Consider the following 23,681-nt stretch of genomic DNA (forward strand, 5'->3'; position numbering starts at 1 on the left):
AGAAAGGTTGGGTGTGTTGTGGATAGTGTGGAGGGCTGTCACAGGTTACAGCGGGACATCGATAGGATGCAAAACTGGGCTGAGAAGTGGCAGATGGAGTTCAACCCAGATAAGTGTGAGGAGGTTCATTTTGGTAGGTCAAATATGTTGGCAGAATATAGCATTAATGGTAAGACTCTTGGCAGTGTGGAGGATCAGAGGGATCTTGGGGTCCGAGTCCACAGGACACTCAAAGCTGCTGCATAGATTGACTCTGTGGTTAGGAAGGCATACGGTGCATTGGCCTTCATCAACCGTGGGATTGAGTTAAAGAACTGAGAGGTAAAGTTGCAGCTATATAGGACCCTGGTCAGACCCCACTTGGAGTACTGTGCTCAGTTCTGGTCACCTAACTACAAGAAGGATGTGAAAACTATAGAAAGGGTGCAGAGGAGATTTACAAGGATGTTGCCTGGACTGGGGAGCATGACTTATGAGAATAGGTTGAGTGAACTCAACCTTTTCTCCTTGGATCGATGGAGGATGAGGGGTGACCTGATAGAGGTGTAAAAGATAATGAGAGGCATTGAGCATGTGGATAGTCAGAGGCTTTTTCCTAGGGCTGAAATGGTTAGCTCGAGATGGCATAGTTTTAAGGTGTTTGGAAGTAGGTACAGAGGAGCTGTCAGGGGTAAGCTTTTTACACAGAGAGTGGGTGGAGGCAGAAATGATAGGGTCTTTTAAGAGACTCCTGGATAGGTAAATGGAGCTTAGAAAAATAGAGGGTTATGGGTAAACCTAGGTAGTTCTAAGGTAAGGACATGTTCGACACAGCTTTGTAGGCCGAAGGGCCTGTATTGTGCTGTAAGTTTTCTATGTTTCTATGTTTCCATCCCATTGTCATCAGATTCCTGAATGGACCTCTTGTAAGATTTCAGAACAGAAATGCAAAGAAATTTTTTTAGCCAGAGGGTGGTGAATCTATGGAATTTGTTGCGAAGGGCAGCAGTGGAAGCCAAGTCATTGGGAGTATTTAAGGCAGAGATTGATTGGTATCTGAGTAGCCAGGGTATTAAAGGTTATGGTGAGAAGGCGGGGGAGTGGGACTAAATGGGAGAATGGATCAGCTCACGATAAAATGGTGGAGCAGACTCGATGGGTCGAATGGCCGACTTCTGCTCCTTTGTCTTATGGTCTTAAGACAAAGTGGACTCTTGGCTTCATATTTATGACCTCGTTATGATCTTGCACCTTATTGTTTAACTGCACTGTACTTTTTTGTTAGTGCTCACACCTTAATCGGCATAGTTATTGTTTTACCTTATTCTTGCTCGGTGTACTGTGTAATGATTAGATCTATATGAACAGTATACAAAGCAAGCTTTTCTCCATATCTTGCTACATGTGCAACGTTAATAAACCAATATCAAAATATCGCAGAAGTGGCCTGAACATATGGGGGAGTTGAATTTATTTTCCTAGTTGAAAGATAATTTTCGTAAAATCACAATTGAACTACCTGACTTTGACGTTAATACAGTCAAGGCTGAAACGTGGTGCCTTGAGGAAATTTCCAGGCCTGTGATATTTCCAGACAAGTGAAGTGCTTGGCATCTGAAGTGAGGTGCTTCCTGTGGGTTGTGGGAGTAAAGGAGAAGCTGAAAGAGCATTCAGCCGATCTAAGACCCCTACCCTTTTCAGGGGCTAAACACAGCATGCTACTCAGACAACCTCCAATATTGACAGAAATTTTCAGGAAAGTGATCTGACAATAAATAAAAGGCAAGACATTGACTTAAACACAAGAGATTCTGCAGATGCTGGAAATCCAGAGCAACACTCATAAATGCTGGAGGAGCTCAGCAGGTCAGGCAGCATCTATGGAAATGAACAGACAATGTTTTGGGTCTAGACCGGAAAGGAGGGGGGAAGACACCAGAATAAAAAGGTGGGGGATGGGAAGGAGGGTAAGCTAGAAGGTCATAGTTGAAGCTACATGACTGGGAAAGGTAAAGGGCTTGAGAAGAAGGAATCTGATAGGAGAGTAGACGTGGGAGAAAGGGAAGAAAGAGGGGCACTGGGGGAGATGGTAGGCAGGTGACGAGAAGAGTTAAGAGGCCAGAACAGGGAATAGAAAGGGGAAGACTTTGACTTGGTGCTCTGCAGCATTGACAAGTAGAGTGACAGATGGTCATGCAACTGACTACACTCCAGGCATGTACCTGCAAACCACTCATCACCTCACCTTCAATGAGCCTCATGAGCTCCTCTGGAATCCTCTCCTTAAGCAGTGTGAGGGATATAGTTCAAATATATTGGGAGTTAGGACAATAACAAATGGATCTTCTTTATGCCTTTAAACAACAGGAATTCTGCAGATGCTGGAAATTCAAGCAACACACATCAAAGTTGCTGGTGAACGCAGTAGGCCAGGCAGCATCTCTAGGAAGAGGTACAGTCGACATCTCCGGCTGAGACCCTTCGTCAGGACGAAGGGTCTCGGCCTGAAACGTCGACTGCACCTCTTCCTACAGATGCTGCCTGGCCTGCTGCGTTCACCAGCAGCTTTGATGTGTGTTTCTTTATGCCTTTAATGTCTTTAGGGAATGCATCTAAGATGAGCGAAGGTAAGTTCAATGGACATATGTGTGGCAAGATTTTTACACAGAATAGTGGGTTTTGAGAATGCACAGCCAGTAGTTGTAGTGGAGGCAAATACAAAGAGGTGTTTAAGAGGATTTAGATAGAGATGAATGTGCAGAGATGGAGCGATACAGACATTGTATTGGCAGAAGGGGTTACTTTAGTTAGGCCTTTAAATACTAGTTTAATTAGTTAAGCACAACATTGTGGATCGACTGGCCTGTATCTGTGTTGAACTGCTGTAGGTCTATGAGTCAGAATCAGAACCAGGTTTAATATCTCCGGCGTATGTTGGGAAATTTGCGGGAGGGGTGTGGGACAGTTGGCAGAGAAGGAGTGCCAGGGCAGCGGGTGGTGTGGGTACGGGTGCAGGCACACCCAGCCCTGAGACACCAGGCAAGATCATTTTTATTCCAAACAATTGGTTTATCGATCATTACAGAACACCTCACTGTAATATTTTATATATATATATATATATATATATATATATATATATGTGTGTGTGTGTGTGTGTGTGTGTGTGTATGTATGTATATATGTATGTGTGTGTGTGTATATATATATATATATATATATATATATATATAAAACAACCGGTTGACCCGTTGGGGCACCCCTTGAGAGAAAGGTAATGCATTCTGATGTGACCAAAATGAACATTAAATTTTCCCTGAATGCTATTGCTATCACTTTACTTTGGAAATTAAAGAAGGAAAGCTCAGTTTATTAAAGAAGAAAGAAGCATAACAAGACAAATATACTGCTCCTCGTTTAACAAAGGACACTTTTGATGACAACATTTCTGGTTGATCTGCCACCCTTCAAGAACACTCTAATGTTTTCATTTCTTTTTCTCCGATTTAAAGCCACATACAGCTGACCATGCTGGAATACCGGTTTCTCTAGATAAATCAACACATTCTCCATGGTTCGGCCTTGTGCCTCATGTATAGTCATAGCACAGCATGACTGTATCGGGAACTGGCTGCGCTGAAGAGGAACATCTTCCCCTTCCGATAAACTGAGAGTAATTCTTGGGATTATAACAATATCATTTTTGAACGCACCAATGTTTATCTTGCTACGACGAGATTGTCGTGCAGTTCTTCCACCATCATTCGTGTTCCATTGCAAAGCCTTGGTGGATCCAAGTTCCACAATGAAATGATGGGATGCTGTGATCTTGCTTCAGGTTCGGTGCTGTGCGGTATAATGATAGCAACTTTGTTGGCAGTTGTTGTCATTCTGGAGACGCGCAGCCCTTTCATCCTTCATCTCTTCTACCGTTTGTTCTTTTTCTCTGATCCTGGAGTTGTGCGGCCGTGGCCTGATCTGATTCTTGTTCTCTCCTCCTTCTGTGCCTATTGTTGTCATTTTGGAGACGTGCATGCCTCTCCTCCTCTGTCTCTTCTTCTCTCATCTTTTTTTGTCCTGACTCATTTATCCTGGAGTCGTGCGGTCCTAGACTCATCCGATTCTTGTTCTCTCCCTCTCCTTGCCACTTTCTGACAACGTTTGGTGTAATCCCTTGACCATAATGTCCCCCTTCTCTTTCCACACGGCATAATTAGGCTGACCATATTTTTTTTACCTTAATGTTGGATAGAATATACAAAGCAGTAACACCAAAGCCTCCAGGATGCTGATTTCTCTTGATGATGTGGTTGGCGCTCTCCTAAATGGACGTGATATAGTCACCGCTGTCCTTTGACTGCAGCAAAGGGTTTGATGGGTGTTTCGAAGTACGTCATTACAGTAAGATTTAATTGTCTGTTATTGATGGGTCTCAGTTTGAGCTGACCCAATCCTGCACATGCTGATGGTGATTAGCAGAATGTGACCGCTCAAAATCGAGCTGCCCTGCCCCTTTGCTGCGGTTGGTGTCGCTGCTGTGAGCATCGTGAGGCGCTGCTGAGGCTGGCTTTGCGCATGTGTCGTGGTGTCGCGTCACGGTTTCCACAGAAGGTGAAATCGGCTCAATTTGTGGAAAGTGGGGCCTGTTGATTGACAAGTGAGCAATTTTATACAAATATACAACGCTGAACTTTGCATGCATTCTGTAAGTTTGCGCATTTTAAGTCAACTTAGTTAAAAAAATTCCGCTGTAATGCACCGTTTGGGCTAATTGGAGGTCACAAACAGGCAAACAGAATATGAGAATTTTAGTAGTGTGTGTGTGTATGTGTGTATATGTGTGTGTGTGTGTATGTATGTGTGTATATATATGTATATAATATTATATATATATGTATATATTTAAATTAAGTAAAATGAGAGGAAAAATAGTGAGGTTGTGTTCATGGGTTCACTGTCCAGTCAGAAATCTGATAGTAGAAGCTGTTCCTGAAATGTTGAGTGTGTGTCTCCTGTCTGATGGTAGCAAGGAGAAGAGGGCATGTCCTGTTTGAGGGGGTCCTTAATGATGGATGCTGTCTTTTTGAGGCGTGGCATTTTGATGGTGTCCTTTCTGCCGAGGAGGCTAGTGCCTCTGATGGAGCTGACCAAGTTTACAATTTTCTGCAGTTTTTTTCTGATCTTGTGCAATGGCCCCTCCATACCAGATGGTGATGTGACCAGTTAGAATGCTCTCCATGACACATCTGTAGAAGCTTGTGAGTGACTGGTGACATACCAAGTCTCTTCAAACCCTTAATAAAATCTAGCCACTGTCATGCCTTCTTTGTAATTGCATCAACATATTGAGCCCAGGATAGATCCTCAGAGATGTTGACACCCAGGAACTAGAAACTGCTCACCCCAGCAATAATTTTTATGATTTCTGAAGTTCAAAATCTATTCTGAGTAAAAAGCTGAAGTCTTATTGTTGACCAACTTTTCAGTCAATTGTCATAATATTTTAAGTCTCAAGCATTTGTTTAATTCAGGAGTCAATAATTTGACACAAATACTTAAACTTTCTAATAATCACTTTAATTAAAAAATTGATGTTGAGGCTAATCATCTGCCTTTCATCCTGTTTTGTTTTAGCTTTCTTTTGACTGCTGTAGCCCTCCTCTCCTCCTATTCTATTCACTTGCTTCTGAAGGCTTCTGGAGTGGTTGGTAAGTGAAACAACATTAACATATATCCTTTCTCTTTTCCCCTTTGGGATCATTCATTTTACTGAAGCAACTCATGAAATTCACGATTCATGATTATTTAATGTCACTTCCTGAACACAAGTGTAAAGAGAACAAAGTAATCATTACTCCAGATCTGATACAACAGAAAAAAAACACAGAAGAAAAGAAAATAATAATACAAAAAAATGCAATAGATATGAATACATAAGATAGCTTGCATAATAGATTGATTATATCTCCATAAAGTGACACTAGGCTATACATAATGTAACTGATGGGAAATAATAAAGTCATGGTGGAGTTAGTGGATGGAGGTGTTGTTCAGCTTTACTGCTTGGGGTAAGTAACTGCTTGTGAGTCTGGTGGTCCTGAGTGGATGTAGCCTGATGGGACTGGGACAAACAGTCTATGAGCAGGATTAAGGAAACACCCAAGGCATTCTACAATATGTGAAGAGCAAGAGGATGAGCCATGTGAAAATAGGACCAATCAGGAGCAATAGTGAAAACGTGTGTACGGAGTCGGAGGAGGTAGCAGAAGTACTTATTGAATACCTTGCTTCAGTATTCACTAGGGTAAAGGACCTTGGCAATTATGGGGATAACGTGCCATGGACTGAAATGCTTGAGTATATAGACATTAAGAAAGAGGATGTGCTGGAGATTTTGAAAAGTATTAAGTTAGGCAAGTTGCTAGGAATGGACGAGATATACCCCAGACTACGGTCGGAAGCAAGGGAGAAGATTGCTGAGCCTCTGGTGATGACTTTGCATTATCAATAAAGACAGGAGAAGTACCAGAGGATTGGAGGGTTGCAAATGTTGTTCTCTTGTTCAAGAAAGGGCGAGATAACCCAGGAAATTAGAGACCAGTGAGACTCTTCAATAGTCGTCAAGTTGTTGGAGAAGATCCTGAGAGGCAGGATTTGCGAGCATTTGGAGCGACATTATCTGATTTTGGGATAGTCAGCATGGCTTTCTCAAAGGCAGGTCATGTCTTATGAGCCTGATTGAATTCTTTGAGGATGTAACAAAGCACATTGATGAAGGTAGAGCAGTGGATGTAGTGTACATGGATTTCAGTAAGGCATTTGATAAAGTTCCCCATGCAAGACTCATTTAAAAAGTAAGGAGGCATTGGATCCAAGGAGACCTTGCTTTATGGATCCAGAAATGTCTTGCCTACAGTAGGCAAATGTGGTTGTAGATGGTTCGTATTCTGCATGACGGTCGGTAACCAGTGGTGTTCCACAGGGGTCTGTTCTGTGACCCGCCCCCTCCTCTTTGTGATTTCTAACAAATGACCTGCATGAGGAAGTAGAAGGGTGGGTTAGTAAGTTTACTGATGACACAAAAGTTGGGGCTGTTGTGGATAGTCTGGAGGGTTATCAGAATTTACAACAGGACATCAATATGTTGCAGGACTGGGCTGAGAAGTGGCAGATGGAGTTCAACCCAGGTAAGCGTGAAGTGGTTCATTTTGCTAGGTCAAGTTTGAAGACAATATAATATTCATGGTAAGACTGTTGGCAGTGTGGAGAATCAGAGAGATCTTGGGACCCGTGTCCATGGGACAGTCAAAGCTGCTGCGCAGATTGACAATGTTGTTAAGAAGCCGTATGGTATGTTAGACTTCATCAACCGTGGGACTGAGTTCAAGAGCCGTGAGGTAATGTTACAATTATATAAGACCTTAGTTAGACCCATTTGGAGCACTGTGTTTAGTTCTGGTCACATCTTTACAGGAAGGATGTGGATGCTATAAAGAGAGTGCAGAGGATATTTATAAGGATGTTGTCTGAATTGGAGAGCGTGCCTTATGAGAATAGGTTGAATATACTTGGCCTTTTCTCCTTGGAGTGACAGAGGACGAGAGGTGACCTGATAGAGGTGAAAAAGATGATGAGAGGCATTGATTGTGTGGATAGCCAGAGGCTTTTTCCCAGGGTTGAAATTGCTAACACGAGGGGGCACAGTTAGCAATTGGAAGTAGGTATAGGGGGGATGTCAGAGGCCAGTTTTTCACATGGAGAGTGTTGGGTGTGTGGAATGCATTGTCAGCAAGAGTGGTGGATGTGGATATAGTAGGGTTTTTTAAGAGATTCCTAGATAGGTACACGGAGCTTAGAAAAATAGAGGGCTATGCGGTAGAGAAACTCTAGGCAGTTTCTAGAGTAGGTTACATGGTCGACACAAGATTGTGGGCCGAAGGGCCTATAATGTGCTGTAGATTTCTACATTCTATGTTCTGTGTTCTTATCCCGCACCTTTCTTTATATATGTCCTTGTTGGCAAGTAGGCTGGTGCTGGTGATGCTGGATAAGATAAAATTAAACACATACACAGGAGTTGATGCTACAATCATATTGACAATATTGTGATACCAGCATTAAAGGGACATGGCAGACAAAATTGATGGACACAGAAGGCTAATCCGACCATCAGGCATGCCCCTCACTAAAAGTCAAAAAAACCTGAGAGGAATTGTTAGTGTGGGCACTAGAAAGTTAGAGGGCATTGTCTTGGGGTAAAGGGATTTAGGACTGAGCTGAGGGGATACTTGTTACATGGAAAGTTCTGAGTCTTTAGCACTCTCTGTCTCAAGTGGTTGTTCTAGGCTGAGACAGACAGATTTCTGGAATTGAGGGACATGGGGAAAGAGCAGGAAAGTTTGAAAGTTTAAATTAAAATTTAAAATAAGTTGGAGCTGACTCGAGAGGTTGTACTTCTGGTTTTTGTTTCTTATATGTTGGACTAATCACCTTGGCTAAAGAGCTCAGTGTTAGTAACCATTTTACTTGTCTGGGATAAGGATGGGCACTTTGTGATTTGAACCAGGCCCTCTCATACCCAAAGCAGGATTTCCATTAATAAACACATAGGCTAATGCGCAGAATAGGCTAAAGGAGCTTTGAGTAGCGATTATGTGTATGGATCTGTGAGCTCTGATGATCTTAACAATAATCATCCGAGGCCAGGGGTTTCCAACCTGGGGTCCAGGGCCCTCTCAGTCAATCGTAAGGGGTTATGGCATAAAAGAGGTTGAGAGTGCCTGATCTAGCTATTTTCTGAGCAGGTTGAATGCCTGCTTGCTGTTGGAAACTGTAGATCTGCTAACAATACCAGAAAATATCTGTGTGGCCAGTTGGAGGAGAAGAGGTGGAAAATGTGTGCTCCTCTACACTCAGAGGAATATTGCAAGAGAGTGTTCCACCTGTTCCATATTCCTGAACACAACCACCAGTCCTTCAGGGATTGCAGATCTTTCTCCTAGAATACATGGAGCCATGCAGTGCAGAATCAGGCTCTTTGGCCCATCATGTCCATGCAGACCTTTATGCCCACCTACACTGTACGCTGCATTTCACTCCCAAAATCTGGTTCTGTGGAACTTAGCAGAAGCACAGTCGCCACTGTATAAGAATCATCATGTCATACAGTACCAAAACAGGCCCTTTAGTCCGTCATCTTCATGCTGACAATCAAGTAACTATTGTGTACACTGGCACCACAGATTGAGAACAATCTTCTCCCTCGTTTCTTGGAATTCCAAGCAATGCAGTTGGAGGTGGAAGTGTATGTGATGGGCTCACTCCACCAGTGTCAGTACCTGCAGAGATGCATGAATTATTCTCCCCTTTGACCATCCACGAGTTAGTTAAACCTTCTACCGATCTTTGGGGGGCTAAAGCGGTTTGGCATGACTTTATTCTTTGGAGCGTAGAAGGTTGAGGGGGGAATTGATAGAGGTATTTAATATTATGAGGGGGATAGAATTGACGTGGATAGGCTTTTTCCATTGCGAGTGGGGGAGATTCAAACAAGAGGACATGAGTTAAGAGATAAAGGGCAAAAGTTTAGGGGTAACATGAGGGGGAACTTCTTTACTCAGAGAGCGGTAGCTCTGTGGAACGAGCTTCCAGCAGAAGTGGTTGAGGCAGGTTCAATGTTGTTGTTTAAAGTTAAATTGGATAGATATATGGACAGGAAAGGAATGGAGGATTATGGGCTGAGTGCAGGTTGGTGGGACTAGGTGAGAGTAAGAGTTTGGCACAGACTAGAAGGGCCGAGATGGCCTGTTTCCGTGCTGTAATTGTTATATGGTTATATGATGCGCTACAACATGGGACATTGGAGTTCGGAGTTTAATCCTCGTGTCCTCTGTAAGGAGTCTGTACGTCCTTCCTGTGGGATACATGGTTTTTCTCCATGTGTTCTGCTTTCTCCAAAGATGTTCAGGTTAGTAGATTATTTGGTCATTGTAAGTTGTCCCTTAATTAGGTTAGGGTTGTCAGTGGTTGCTAGGCAGCATGGCTTGAGGGCCGGAAAGGCCTTTTCCGGGCTATTTCTCTAAAAGCAAATAAAAGTTTAGTTCACTCATCCTGTGCACCATCATTCGAACCCAAAAATATAAAAAAAAAACTTGAACTGAAGCTCACAGCTTTGCCAAGAGTCTACGTTAAGATTGGGTACTGGAATCCAGCCATGAGACTCCACATGGGAGCAATAGCAGAGCAAGGGTCCCCTGCAAAGACGTTCTGTTTGGTTCCAGATCCTGGCTTAAATTCTGGTCAACATGACACACCTCAAGAATATTTATGCTCTGGATTTTCAGCTAGGATATTGTTTTAGTAAAAGCCTCATGACAGATTATCCATTCTTTGTACTCCCCCCTCATCTGTATCTCCTTTACTTACACAGATTTCGTACCACATTACTTTGCCCTACACTGTCTGAGGTAACTGCATGTCTCAGAAGCAGGTTTGATATGATGTGAAGCTTGTTGCTTTGTGGCAGCGGTACATCGCAACACATAATAATAAACACTATAAATTAAAATAAGAAGTATACACATATAAATTAAATAAGTAGTGCAAAAGGAGAGGAAAAGTATATTGAGGTAGTGTTCATGGGTTCATTGTCCATTCAGAAATCTGATGGCAGAGGTGAAGAAGCTATTCCAGAGATGTTGAGTGTGTGACTTGAGGCTCCATATCTCCTCCCTGATGGTAGCATCGAGAAGAGGACATGTCCTGGGCATTAGGAATGATGGATACCATCTTTTTGAGGCATTGTCTTTTGAAGGTGTCCACAATGCTGGGGAAGCTAGTGCCCATGATGGAGATGGCTGAATTCACAACTTTCTGCAGAGTCTGATGTTTATGCAGTCTTTAATATTAATTGTTTGCTTATTTTCAAATGTTATCGCTCCACCTTCGGGTAGCATGCCTCCTGCTGATAAAGCCCTAAGTTTCATTTCTGCCTTTCCATTTTACTAGTTGTTAGTGCCTTTTGGTTTTAAGGTGTGCTTTTAGGATATCCAAATATATGTAAACAAAATCTGGGCTTTTTGTCTAGTGACTGAAATCGCTCTTTATTCCACAACTCAGGAATCCGTGCTTATGAGCAGCTTGGTCTCAGGGCATTTGGAACCACAGGGAAATTAGCTGCTGCTATCGCAATCACCCTGCAGAATATTGGAGGTAAGAAGTCCAACTGAAGGCCTGAACATTCTTCAGGCTCGAAATGAAGCATTTACCTTTGACGGCATTAGTTTTGGCACAGGTACTGTTGATGAATGTGCCTGACCAGAGCTGTGGGGGACACTGTGTCTTGCAAAGACAGCACTATACCTAATGCAAACATAGAATAGTACACCACAGTACAGGCCCTTCGGCCCACAATGTTGTACCGACCCTCAAACCCTGCCTCCCATATAAGTCCCCACCTTAAATTCCTCCATATACCTGTCTAGTAGTCTCTTAAACTTCACTAGTGTATCTGCCTCCACCACTGACTCAGGCAGTGCATTCCACGCACCAACCACTCTCTGAGTAAAAAAAACCTTACTCTAATATCCCCCTTGAACTTCCCACCCCTTACCTTAAAGCCATGTCCTCTTGTATTGAGTAGTGGTGCCCTGGGGAAGAGGCGCTGGCTATCCACTCTATCTATTCCTCTTATTATCTTGTACACCTCTATCATGTCTCCTCTCATCCTCCTTCTCTCCAAAGAGTAAAGCCCTAGCTCCCTTAATCTCTGATCATAATGCATACTTTCTAAACCAGGCAGCATCCTGGTAAATCTCCTCTGTACCCTTTCCAATGCTTCCACATCCTTCCGATAGTGAGGCGACCAGAACTGGACACAGTACTCCAAGTGTGGGCTAACCAGAGTTTTATAGAGCTGCATGATTACATCGTGACTCTTAAACTCTATCTCTCGACTTATGAAAGCTAACACCCCATAAGCTTTCTTAACTACCCTATCCACCTGTGAGGCAATTTTCAGGGATCTGTGGACATGTACCCCGAGATCCCTCTGCTCCTCCACACTACCAAGTATCCTGCCATTTACTTTGTACTCTGCCTTGGAGTTTGTCCTTCCAAAGTGTACCACCTCACACTTCTCCAGGTTGAACTCCATCTGCCACTTCTCAGCCCACTTCTGCATCCTATCAATGTCTCTCTGAAATCTTTAACAATCCTCTACACTATCTACAACACCACCAACCTTCGTGTTTTCTGCAAATTTGCCAACCCACCCTTCTACCCCCACATCCAGGTCGTTAATAAAAATCACAAAAAGTAGAGGTCCCAGAACCGATCCTTGTGGGACACCACTAGTCACAATCCTCCAATCTGAATGTACTCCCTCCACCACCACCCTCTGCCTTCTGCAGGCAAGCCAATTCTGAATCCACCTGGCCAAACTTCCCTGGATCCCATGCCTTCTAACTTTCTGAATAAGCCTACCATGTGGAACCTTGTCAAATGCCTTACTAAAATCCATATAGATCACATCCACTGCACTACCCTCATCTATATGCCTGGTCACCTCCTCAAAGAACTCTGTCAGGCTTGTTGGACATGATCTGTCTTTCACAAAGCCATGCTGACTGTCCCTGATCAGACCATGATTCTCTAAATGCCCATAGATCCTATCTCTAAGAATCTTTTCCAACAGCTTTCCCACCACAGACGTAAGGCTCACTGGTCTGTAATTATCTGAACTATCCCTACTGCCTTCTTTGAACAAGGGGACAACATTCGCCTCCCTCCAATCCTCCGGTACCATTCCTGTGGACAACGAGGACATAAAGTTCCTAGCCAGAGGTTCAGCAATTTCTTCCCTCGCTTCGTGGAGCAGCCTGGGGAATATTCCGTCAGGCCCCGGGGACTTATCTGTCCTAATGTATTTTAACAACTCCAACACCTCCTCTCTCTTAATATCAACATGCTCCAGAACATCAACCTCACTCATATTGTTTCACCATCATCAAGTCCCCTCTCATTGGTGAATACCGAAGAGAAGTATTCATTGAGGACCTCGCTCACTTCCACAGCCTCCAGCACATCTTCCCACCTTTATCTCTAATCGGTCCTACCTTCACTCCTGTCATCCTTTTTTTCTTCACATGATTGAAGAATGCCTTGGGGTTTTCCTTTACCCTACTTGCCAAGGCCTTCTCATGCCCCCTTCTTGCTCTTCTCAGCCCCTTCTTAAGCTCCTTTCTTGCTTCCTTATATTCCTATCTATCTTGCTTCCTAAACCTCATGTATGCTGCCTTCTTTCACCTGACTAGATTTTCCACTTCACTTGTCACCCATGGTTCCTTCACCCTACCATTCTTTATCTTCCTCACCAGGACAAATTTATCCCTAACATCCTGCAAGAGATCTCTAAACATCGACCACATGTCCATAGTACATTTCCCTGCAAAAGCATCATCCCAATTCACACCTGCAAGTTCTAGTCTTATAGCCTCATAATTTGCCCTTCCCCAATTAAAAATTTTCCTGTCCTCTCTGATTCTATCCTTTTCCATGATAATGGAGCGGTGGTCACTGTTCCCCGGATGCTCACCCACTGAGAGATCTGTGACCTGACCCAGTTCTTTACCTAGTACTAGATCTAGTATGGCTTTCCTCTTGGTCGGCCTGTCCACATACTGTGACAGGAATTCGTCCTGGACACTCTTAACATTCTGCCCCATCTAAACCCTTGGAACTAATCAGGTGCCAATCAATATTAGGGAAGTTAAAGTCACCCATGATAACAACCCTGTTATTTTTGCACCTTTCCAAAATCTGCCTCCCAATCTGCTCCTCTGCAACTCTGCTGCTACCAGGGAGCCTATAGAATACCCCCAATAGAGTAACTGCTCCCTTCCTGTTCCTGACTTCCACTCATATTGACTCAAAAGAGGATCCTGCTACATTACCCACCCTTTCTGTAGCTGTAATAGTATCCCTGACCAGTAATGCCACCCCTCCTTCCCTTTTTCTGCCCTCTCTATCCCTTTTAAAGCACTGAAATCCAGGAATATTGGGAATCCATTCCTGCCCTGGTTCCAGCCAAGTCTCTGTAATGGCCACTACATCATAATTCCATGTATGTATCCAAGCTCTCAGTTCATCACCTTTGTTCCTGATGCTTCTTGCATCGAGGTACACACATTTCAGCCCTTCTACCTTACTGTCTTTACACCGTTTATTCTGCTTCTCTTTCCTCAAAGCCTCTCTGTATGTTAGATCTGGCTTTACTCCATGCACTTCTTTCACTGCTGTATCGCTCTGGGTCCCATCCCCCTTACAAATTAGTTTAAACCCTCCCGAACCATGCTAGCAAACCTACCTGCAAGGATATTGCATCCCCTTGGGTTCAGGTGCAACCCATCCAATCTGTACAGGTCCCACCTTCCCCAGAAGAGTGATCCAAAAATCTAAAACCCTGCTCCTTGCACCAACCCCTCAGCCACGCATTCAACTGCCATCTCCTCCAATTCTTACCATCACTGTCACGTAGCACTGGCAGCAATCCTGAGAACGCCACCCTTGAGGACCTGTTCTTCAGCCTTCTGCCTAGTTCCCGAAACTCACACTTCAGGACCTCCTCCCTCTTCCTGCCTATGTTGTTGGTCCCAACATGTATCACGACTTCTGGTTGCTTTCCTTCTCGTACCAGGATGTCGTGTACCCGGTCAGAGACATCCCGGACCCCGGCACCCGGGAGGCAACAAACCATGCGGGTGTCCTTCTCACGTCCACAAAATCTCCTGTCTGCTCCCCTGACTATAGAGTCTCCAATGACGACAGCCCTCCTCTTCTCCGTCCCACCCTTCTGCACCACAGGGTCAGACTCAGTGCTGGAGGCCCTGCCACCGTGGCTCACACCTGGTCGGTCGTCCCTGCCAGTATTATCCAGGATGGTAAACTTATTATTCAGGGGAATGGCTACAGGGGTGCTCTGCACTACCTGTCTGCTCACCTTCGCTTTCCCCCCTCTGACTGTCACCCAACAACCTGCTTCTGACAGCCTAGGTGTGACTACCTCCCTGTAGCTCTCATCTCTGACTGCCTCATTCTCCCTTTTGAGTTGAAGGTCATCCAGCTGCTGCTCCAGATTCCTTACACGGTTTTCCAGATTGCCTAGCCATATGCACTTCTGGCAGATGTGACTCTGCGGTGAGGGGTGATCCCCCAAGACTGCCACATCTCACATGAGAGGCACATCACCGTCTCAGGAGACATTGTAAAAACTAACTGCAAGCTAGCTTGTCCTCTGCCTCTTCTCGTCAAAGCCTCAAAGCTCCACTCCTTCACTGGCCCACTCACGCACTGGCCGCTTTCCACTGGCCTGAGAAATTCAGAGAACGTGAGAAATTCTGCAGATGCTGGAAGCCCAAAGCAACACGTACAAACTGATGGAGGAACTCAGCAGGCCAGGCAGCATCAGTGGAGATAAATGAACAGTCAATATTTTGGGCTGAGACCCTTCTTTGGGAATGGAAAGAAAAGGGGAAGAAACCAGAATAAGAAGGTGGCGGGGGGGGTGGTGGGGGGAGCACAAGTTAGAAGGTGATAGTTGAAGCCAGCTGAGGGGGAAGGTAGGTGGATTCTCCTCTTTCTCAGGATCCATTGTCCTCTCCTATCAGTTTCCTCCTTCAGCCCTTTCCTTTCTCACTTCAATCCCCCCTCTTCCACCCACCTATATTCCCCTCACCTGGCTTCACCTACTCTTCATTCCTTTCCTTAGATGTTTTCTGACCTGCTGAGTTCCTCGCGCATTTTCTGTGTGTGCTACTATAGCAAATGCATTTCGATTGTTTCATTATTCACTGAAGATCCCAATATTCAGAAAGCCCGAGCCAGGATAACACAATACAAAGCAAGGTAACCTTCAGAGGACCATGGATTCTTGGTTACTGGTTGTCTGCAAGATAGATTGAGGCAGTAGTGGAGATTATTGGGAACACTTCTGGCCACTTTGTAGCTACATCCACTACTACCAAGAAATTTGTACCCATGAATATCCTGGCAAAATCCACGTGAATCCTCTGTTAGGGCACGGCAGGGCATTCCTGGGAATGGAGACATGCTGTATTTGGCATCCTTTAGACATAAGACCATAAGACGTAGGAGCATAATTAGGCCATTTGGCCGTCAAGTCTGCTCTGCCATTCAATCAAGGCTGATCCTTTTTTATCTCCTCCTCAACCCTGTACGGCGGCCTTCTCCCCATAACCTTTGATGCCATGTCCAATCAAGAACCTATCAATCTCTGCCTTAAATACATCCAACGACCTAGCTTACACAGCTGCATGTGGCAACAAATTCCACAAATTCACCACCCTTTGGCAAAAGAAATGTCTCTGCATCTCTGTTTTGAATGGACACCCCTCCATCCTGAGGCTGTGCCCTCTTGTCCTAGACTCTCCCACCATGGGAACATCCTTTCCATATCTACTGTCTAAGCCTTTCAACATTCGAAAGGTTTCAATGAGATTCCCCCCTCACCCTTCTAAATTCTCAGTGAGTACATACCCAGAGCCATCAAACGTTCCTCATATGATAACCCTTTCATTCCTGGAATCATCCTTGTTAACCTCCTCTGGACCCTCTCCAATGCCAGCACATTTCTTCTAAGATGAGTCCAAAACTGTACACAAAACTCAAGGTGAGGCCTTACCAATGCCTTATAAAGCCTCAGTATGACATCCCTGCTCTTGTATTCAAGAACTCTTGAAATGAATGCTAACATTGCATTTGCCTTCCTCACCACCGACTCAACCTGCAAGTTAACCTCTAGGGTGTTCTGCACAAGGACTCGCAAATTCCTTTGCATCTCAGATTTTTGGATTTTCTCCCCATTTAGAAAATAGTCCACACATTTATTTCTACTTCCAAAGTGCATAACCATGCATTTTCCAACATTATATTTCATTTGCCACATTCTTGGCCATTCTCCTAATCTTTTTAAGTCCTTCTGCATCCTACCTGTTCCTCAACACTACCTGCCCTACCACCAATCTTCATATCAACTGCAAACTTGGCTACAAAGCCAAATATTCCATCATCTAAATCATTTATTTACAGCATAAACAGAAGTGGTCCCAACACCGACCCCTGTGGAACGCCACTAGTCACTGGCAGCCAACCAGACAAAGATTCCCACTCGCTGCCTTCTTCCAATCAGCCAGTGCTCTAACCATGTTATTAACTTTCCTGTTAAACCATGGGTTCTTAACTCAGGTGTGGCACCTTGTCAAGGGCCTTCTGGAGGTCCAAATATATAACATACCTTTATCTATCCTACTTGTAATCTGCTCAAAGAATTCCTACAGGTTCGTCAGGAAGGATATTCCCTTAAGGAAGCCATATTGACTTTGTCCTGTGTCACCAAGTACTCCATCACCTCGGACTTAACAATTGACTCTAAAATCTTCCCAACCACTGAGATCAGGCTAACTGGTCTGTAATTTCCCTTTTGCTGCCTTCCTCCTTTCTTAAAGAGTAGAGTGACATTTGCCAGAGTACATTGACTTCAAAGATCATTTCTAATGCTGCTACAATCTCTATCGCTACCTCATTCAGAACCCTAGGGTGCAGTTCATCTGGTCCAGGTGACTTATGTACTTCTAGGTCTTTCAGCTTTTTGAGCACCTTCTCCCTTGTAATAGTAACTGCACCAACTTCTCTTCCTTCACACACTACAACAAATGGTACACTGCTAGTGTCTTCCACAGTGAGGACTGATGCAAAATACTCAATTAGTTCAAGTGCCATTTCCTTGTTCCCCGTTATTATTTCTCCTATCTCATTTTCGAGCGATCCTCTATCCACTCTCATCTGTCTTTTATTTTTTACATACTTGAAAAAGCTTTCACTATCCACTTTGATATTATTTAACCATATAACCATATAACAATTACAGCACAGAAACAGGCCATCTCGGCCCTTCTAGTCTGTGCCGAACTCTTACTCTCACCTAGTCCCACCGACCTGCACTCAGCCCATAACCCTCCATTCCTTTCCTGTCCATATATCTATCCAATTTAACATTAAATGACAACATCGAAGCTGCCTCAGCCACTTCTTCTAGAAGCTCATTCCACACAGCTACCACTCTCTGAGTAAAGAAGTTCCCCCTCATGTTACCCCTAAACTTTTGCCCTTTAACTCTCAACTCATGTCCTCTTGTTTGAATCTCCCCCACTCTCAATGGAAAAAGCCTATCCACGTCAACTCTATCAATCCCCCTCATAATTTTAAACACTTCTATGAAGTACCCCCTCAACCTTCTACGCTCCAAAGAATAAAGACCTAAATTGTTCGGAAATAAAGACCCACCTTGTCAAAGGCCTTACTGAAGTCCATATAGACAACATCCACCGCTTTACCCTCATCAGCTTTCCTAGTAACCTCATCAAAAAATTCAATAAGATTTGTCAAACATGACCTTCCATGCATAAATCCATGTTGACTGTTCCTAATCAGACCCTGTCTATCCAGATAATTATATATACCATCCCTAAGAATACTTTCCATCAATTTACCCACCACTGACGTCAAACTTACAGGCCGATAATTGCTAGGTTTACTCTTAGAACCTTTTTTAAACAATAGAACCACATGAGCAATACGCCAATCCTCTGGCACCACCTCTGTTTCTAATGACATTTGAAATATTTCTGTCAGAGCCCCTGCTATTTCCACACTAACTTCCCTCAAGGTCCTAGGGAATATCTCGTCCAGACCCGGAGACTTATCCACTTTTATATTCCTTAAAAGCGCCAGTACTTCCTCTTCTTTAATCGTCATACTTTCCAAGCTACCTTTCTTGTTTCCTTTACCTTACACAATTCAATATCCTTCTCCTTAGTGAATACCGAAGAAAAGAAATTGTTCAAAATCTCCCCCATCTCTTTTGGCTCCGCACATAGCTGTCCACTCTGATTTTCTAAGGGACCAATTTTATCCCTCACTATCCTTTTGCTATTAATATAACTGTAGAAACTCTTTGGATTTATTTTCACTTTACTTGCCAAAGCAGATTGTATCCTCTTTTAGCTTTTCTAATTTCTTTCTTAAGATTCTTTTTACATTCTTTATATTCCTCGAGCGCCTCTTTAACTCCAAGCTGCCTATATTTATTGTAGATTCCTCTCTTTTTCCGAACCTAGTTTCTAATATCCCTTGAAAACTGTGGCTCTCTCAAAATTTTAACCTTTCCTTTCAACCTAACAGGAACATGAAGATCCTCTACCCTCAAAATTTCACCTTTAAATGACCTTCATTTGTCTATTACATCCTTCCCATAAAACAAATTGTCCCAATCCACTCCTTCTATATTTTAATTTGCTAGCTTCCTTTCATAGTTCATCTTTTCTCTTCTAATTATTCTTTTAGTTGCTCTCTGTAGGTTTTTAAAAACTTCCCAATCCTCGATCTTCCCACTAATTTTTGCTTTGTTGTATGCCCTGTCTTTTGTTTTTACATTAGTTTTGACTTCCCTCATCAGCTATGGTTGTACTATTTTGCCATTTGAGTATTTCTTCACTTTTGGAATACACATGTCCTGTGCAATCCTCATTTTTCCCAGAAACACATGCCGTTGCTGCTCTGCTGACGTCCCTGCCAGCAGCTCCTTCCAATTTACTTTGGCCAACTCCTCTCTCATACCTCTGTAATTTCCCTTACTCCACTGAAATAACTCACGACCGACCAGGTGTGAGCCACGGTGGCAGGCCCTCTGGCACTGAGACGGCCCCTGTGGTGCAGAAGGGTGGGACGGAGAAGAGGAGGGCTGTCGTCATTGGAGACTCTATAGTCAGGGGAGCAGACAGGAGATTTTGTGGACGTGAGAAGGACACCCGCATGGTTTGTTGCCTCCCGGGTGCCGGGGTCCGGGATGTCTCTGACCGGGTACACGACATCCTGGTACGAGAAGGAAAGCAACCAGAAGTCGTGATACATGTTGGGACCAACAACATAGGCAGGAAGAGGGAGGAGGTCCTGAAGTGTGAGTTTCGGGAACTAGGCAGAAGGCTGAAGAACAGGCCCTCAAGGGTGGCGTTCTCAGGATTGCTGCCAGTGCTACGTGACAGTGATGGTAAGAATTGGAGGAGGTGGCAGTTGAATGCGTGGCTGAGGAGTTGGTGCAAGGAGCAGAGTTTTAGATTTTTGGATCATTGGGATCTCTTCTGGGGAAGGTGGGACCTGTACAGATTGGATGGGTTGCACCTGAACTCAAGGGGGAGCAATATCCTTGCAGGTAGGTTTGCTAGCATGGTTCGGGAGGGTTTAAACTAATTTGTAAGGGGGATGGGACCCAGAGCGATACAGCGGTGAAAGAAGTGCATGGAGTAAAGCCAGATCTAACATACAGAGAGGCTTTGAGGAAAGAGAAGCAGAATAAACGGTGTAAAGACAGTAAGGTAGAAGGGCTGAAATGTGTGTACCTCGATGCAAGAAGCATCAGGAACAAAGGTGATGAACTGAGAGCTTGGATACATACATGGAATTATGATGTAGTGGCCACTACAGAGACTTGGCTGGCACCAGGGCAGGAATGGATTCCCAATATCCCTGGATTTCAGTGCTTTTAAAGGGATGGTGGGGAAAGGGGAGGAGGGGTGGCTTTACTGGTCAGGGATACTATTACAGCTCCAGAAAGGGTGGGTAATGTAGCAGGATCCTCTTTTGAGTCAATATGGGTGGAAGTCAGGAACAGGAAAGGAGCAGTTACTCTATTGAGGGTATTCTATAGGCCCCCTGGTAGCAGCAGAGTTGCAGAGGAGCAGATTGGGAGGCAGATTTTGGAAAGGTGCAAAAATAACAGGGTTGTTATCATGGGTGACTTTAACTTCCCTAATATTGATTGGCACCTGATTAGTTCCAAGGGTTTAGATGGGACAGAGTTTGTTAAGTGCGTCCAGGACGGATTCCTGTCACAGTATGTGGACAGGCGGACTAGGGGGAATGCCATACTAGATGTAGTACTAAGTAATGAACCGGGTCAAGTCACAGATCTCTCAGTGGGTGAGCATCTGGGGACAATGACCACTGCTCCATTATCATGGAAAAGGATAGAATCAGAGGGGACAGGAAAATTTTTAATTGGGGAAGGGCAAATTATGAGGCTATAAGGCTGGAACTTGCGGGTGTGAATTGGGATGATGTTTTTGCAGGGAAATGTACTAAGGACATGTGGTCGATGTTTAGGGATCTCCTGCAGGATGTTAACGATAAATTTGTCCCGGTGAGGAAGATAAAGAATGGTAAGGTGAAGGAACCATGGGTGACAAGTGAGATGGAAAATCTAGTCAGGTGGAAGAAAGCAGCATACATGAGGTTTAGGAAGCAAGGATCAGATAGGTCTGTTGAGGAATATAGGCAAGCAAGAAAGGAGCTTAAGAAGGGGCTGAGAAGAGCAAGAAGGGGGCATGAGAAGGCTTTGGCGAGTAGGGTAAAGGAAAACCCCAAGGCATTCTTCAATCATGTGAAGAAAAAAAGGATGACAGGAGTGAAGGTAGGACCGATTAGAGATAAAGGTGGGAAGATGTGCTGGAGGCTGTGGAAGTGAGCGAGGTCCTCAATGAATACTTCTCTTCGGTATTCACCAGTGAGAGGGAACTTGATGATGGTGAAACAATATGAGTGAGGTTGATGTTCTGGAGCATGTTGATATTAAGAGAGAGGAGGTGTTGGAGTTGTTAAAATACATTAGGGTAGATAAATCCCCGGGGCCTGACGGAATATTCCCCAGGCTGCTCCACTAAGCGAGGGAAGAGATTGCTGAACCTCTGGCTAGGATCTTTATGTCCTCGTTGTCCACGGGAATGGTACCGGAGGATTGGAGGGAGGCGAATGTTGTCCCCTTGTTCAAAGAAGGCAGTAGGGATAGTCCAGATAATTATAGACCAGTGAGCCTTACGTCTGTGGTGGGAAAGCTGTTGGAAAAGATTCTTAGAGATAGATTCTATGGGCATTTAGAGAATCATGGTCTGATCAGGGACAGTCAGCATGGCTTTGTGAAAGACAGATCGTGTCTAACAAGCCTGACAGAGTTCTTTGAGGAGGTGACCAGGTATATATATATATGAGGGTAGTGCAGTGGATGTGATCTATATGGATTTTAGTAAGGCATTTGACAAGGTTCCACACGGTAGGCTTATTCAGAAAGTCAGAAGGCATGGGATCCAGGGAAATTTGGCCAGGTGGATTCAGAATTGGCTTGCCTGCAGAAGGCAGAGGGTGGTGGTGGAGGGAGTACATTCAGATTGGAGGATTGTGACTAGTGGTGTCCCACAAGGATCGGTTCTGGGACCTCTACTTTTTGTGATTTTTATTAACGACCTGGATGTGGGAGTAGAAGGGTGGGTTGGCAAATTTGCAGACGACATGAAGGTTGGTGGTGTTGTAGATAGTGTAGAGGATTGTTAAAGATTTCAGAGAGACATTGATAGGATGCAGAAGTGGGCTGAGAAGTGGCAGATGGAGTTCAACCCGGAGAAGTGTGAGGTGGTACACTTTGGAAGGACAAACTCCATGGCAGAGTACAAAGTAAATGGCAGGATACTTGGTAGTGTGGAGGAGCAGAGGGATCTCGGGGTACATGTCCACAGATCCCTGAAAATTGCCTCACAGGTAGATAGGGTAGTTAAGAAAGCTTATGGAGTGTTAGCTTTCATAAGTCAAAGGGTAGAGTTTAAGAGTTGCAATGTAATGATGCAGCTCTATAAAACTCTGGTTAGGCCACACTTGGGGTATTGTGTCCAGTTCTGGTCACCTCACTATAGGAAGGATGTGGAAGCATTGGAAAGGGTACAGAGGAGATTTACCATGAGGCTGCCCGGTTTAGAGAGTATGCATTATGATCAGAGATGAAGGGAGCTAGGGCTTTACTCTTTGGAGAGAAGGAGGATGAGAGGAGACATGATAGAGGTGTACAAGATAATAAGAGGAATAGATAGGGTGGATAGCCAGTGCCTCTTCTCCAGGGCACCACTGCTCAATACAAGAGGACATGGCTTTAAGGTAAGGGGTGGGAAGTTCAAGGGGGATGTTAGAGGAAGATTTTTTACTCAGAGAGTGGTTGGTGTGTGGAATGCACTGCCTGAGTCAGTGGTGGAGGCAGATACACCTGTGAAGTTTAAGAGACTACTAGACAGGTATATGGAGAAATTTAAGGCGGGGGGTTATATGGGAGGCAGGGTTTGAGGGTTGGCACAACATTGTGGGCTGAAGGGCCTGTGCTGTGCTGTACTATTCTATGTTCTACGTTAATGCTACATCGGACTTTACTTCCTCCCTATCAAATTTCAAGTTGAACTCGAACATAGTGTGATCACTGGTTCCTACGTGTTCTTTTACCTTAAGCTCTCTAATCGCCTCCGGTTCATTACATAACACCCAATCCAGTATAGCAGATCCTCTAGTAGGCTCGACGGCAAACTGCTCTAAAAAGCTATCTCTTAGGCATTCAACAAACTCACTCTCTTGAGGTCCATTACCAACCTGATCTTCCCAATTGACCTGCATGTTAAAATCTCCCATGACTACCGTAACATTGCCCTTTTGACACACCTTTTCTATTTCCTGTTGTAACCTGTGGTCCATCTCCCAGCCATTGTCAGGAGGCCTGTATATAACTGCCATCAGGGTCCTTTTACCCTTGCAGTTTCTGAACT

The 23,681-nt window shown here is 44.3% G+C and overlaps 1 protein-coding gene across 3 annotated transcripts in view; it reads left to right on the top strand.

Annotated features, from left to right (window-relative positions):
* slc38a3b (solute carrier family 38 member 3b) overlaps positions 1–23,681 on the top strand; it is a 165,824-nt gene that overhangs the window by 63,657 nt on the left and 78,486 nt on the right. For all 3 annotated transcript variants that reach the window (XM_072280829.1, XM_072280830.1, XM_072280831.1), the window contains exons 5-6: positions 5,614–5,687; positions 11,098–11,190. In XM_072280829.1, coding sequence (XP_072136930.1) covers positions 5,614–5,687; positions 11,098–11,190 — 167 coding nt within the window. The remainder of the gene's footprint in view (positions 1–5,613; positions 5,688–11,097; positions 11,191–23,681) is intronic.

This window comes from Mobula birostris, chromosome 16 (genome assembly GCF_030028105.1).
Source record: "Mobula birostris isolate sMobBir1 chromosome 16, sMobBir1.hap1, whole genome shotgun sequence".
Taxonomy (NCBI): Eukaryota; Metazoa; Chordata; class Chondrichthyes; order Myliobatiformes; family Myliobatidae; genus Mobula; species Mobula birostris.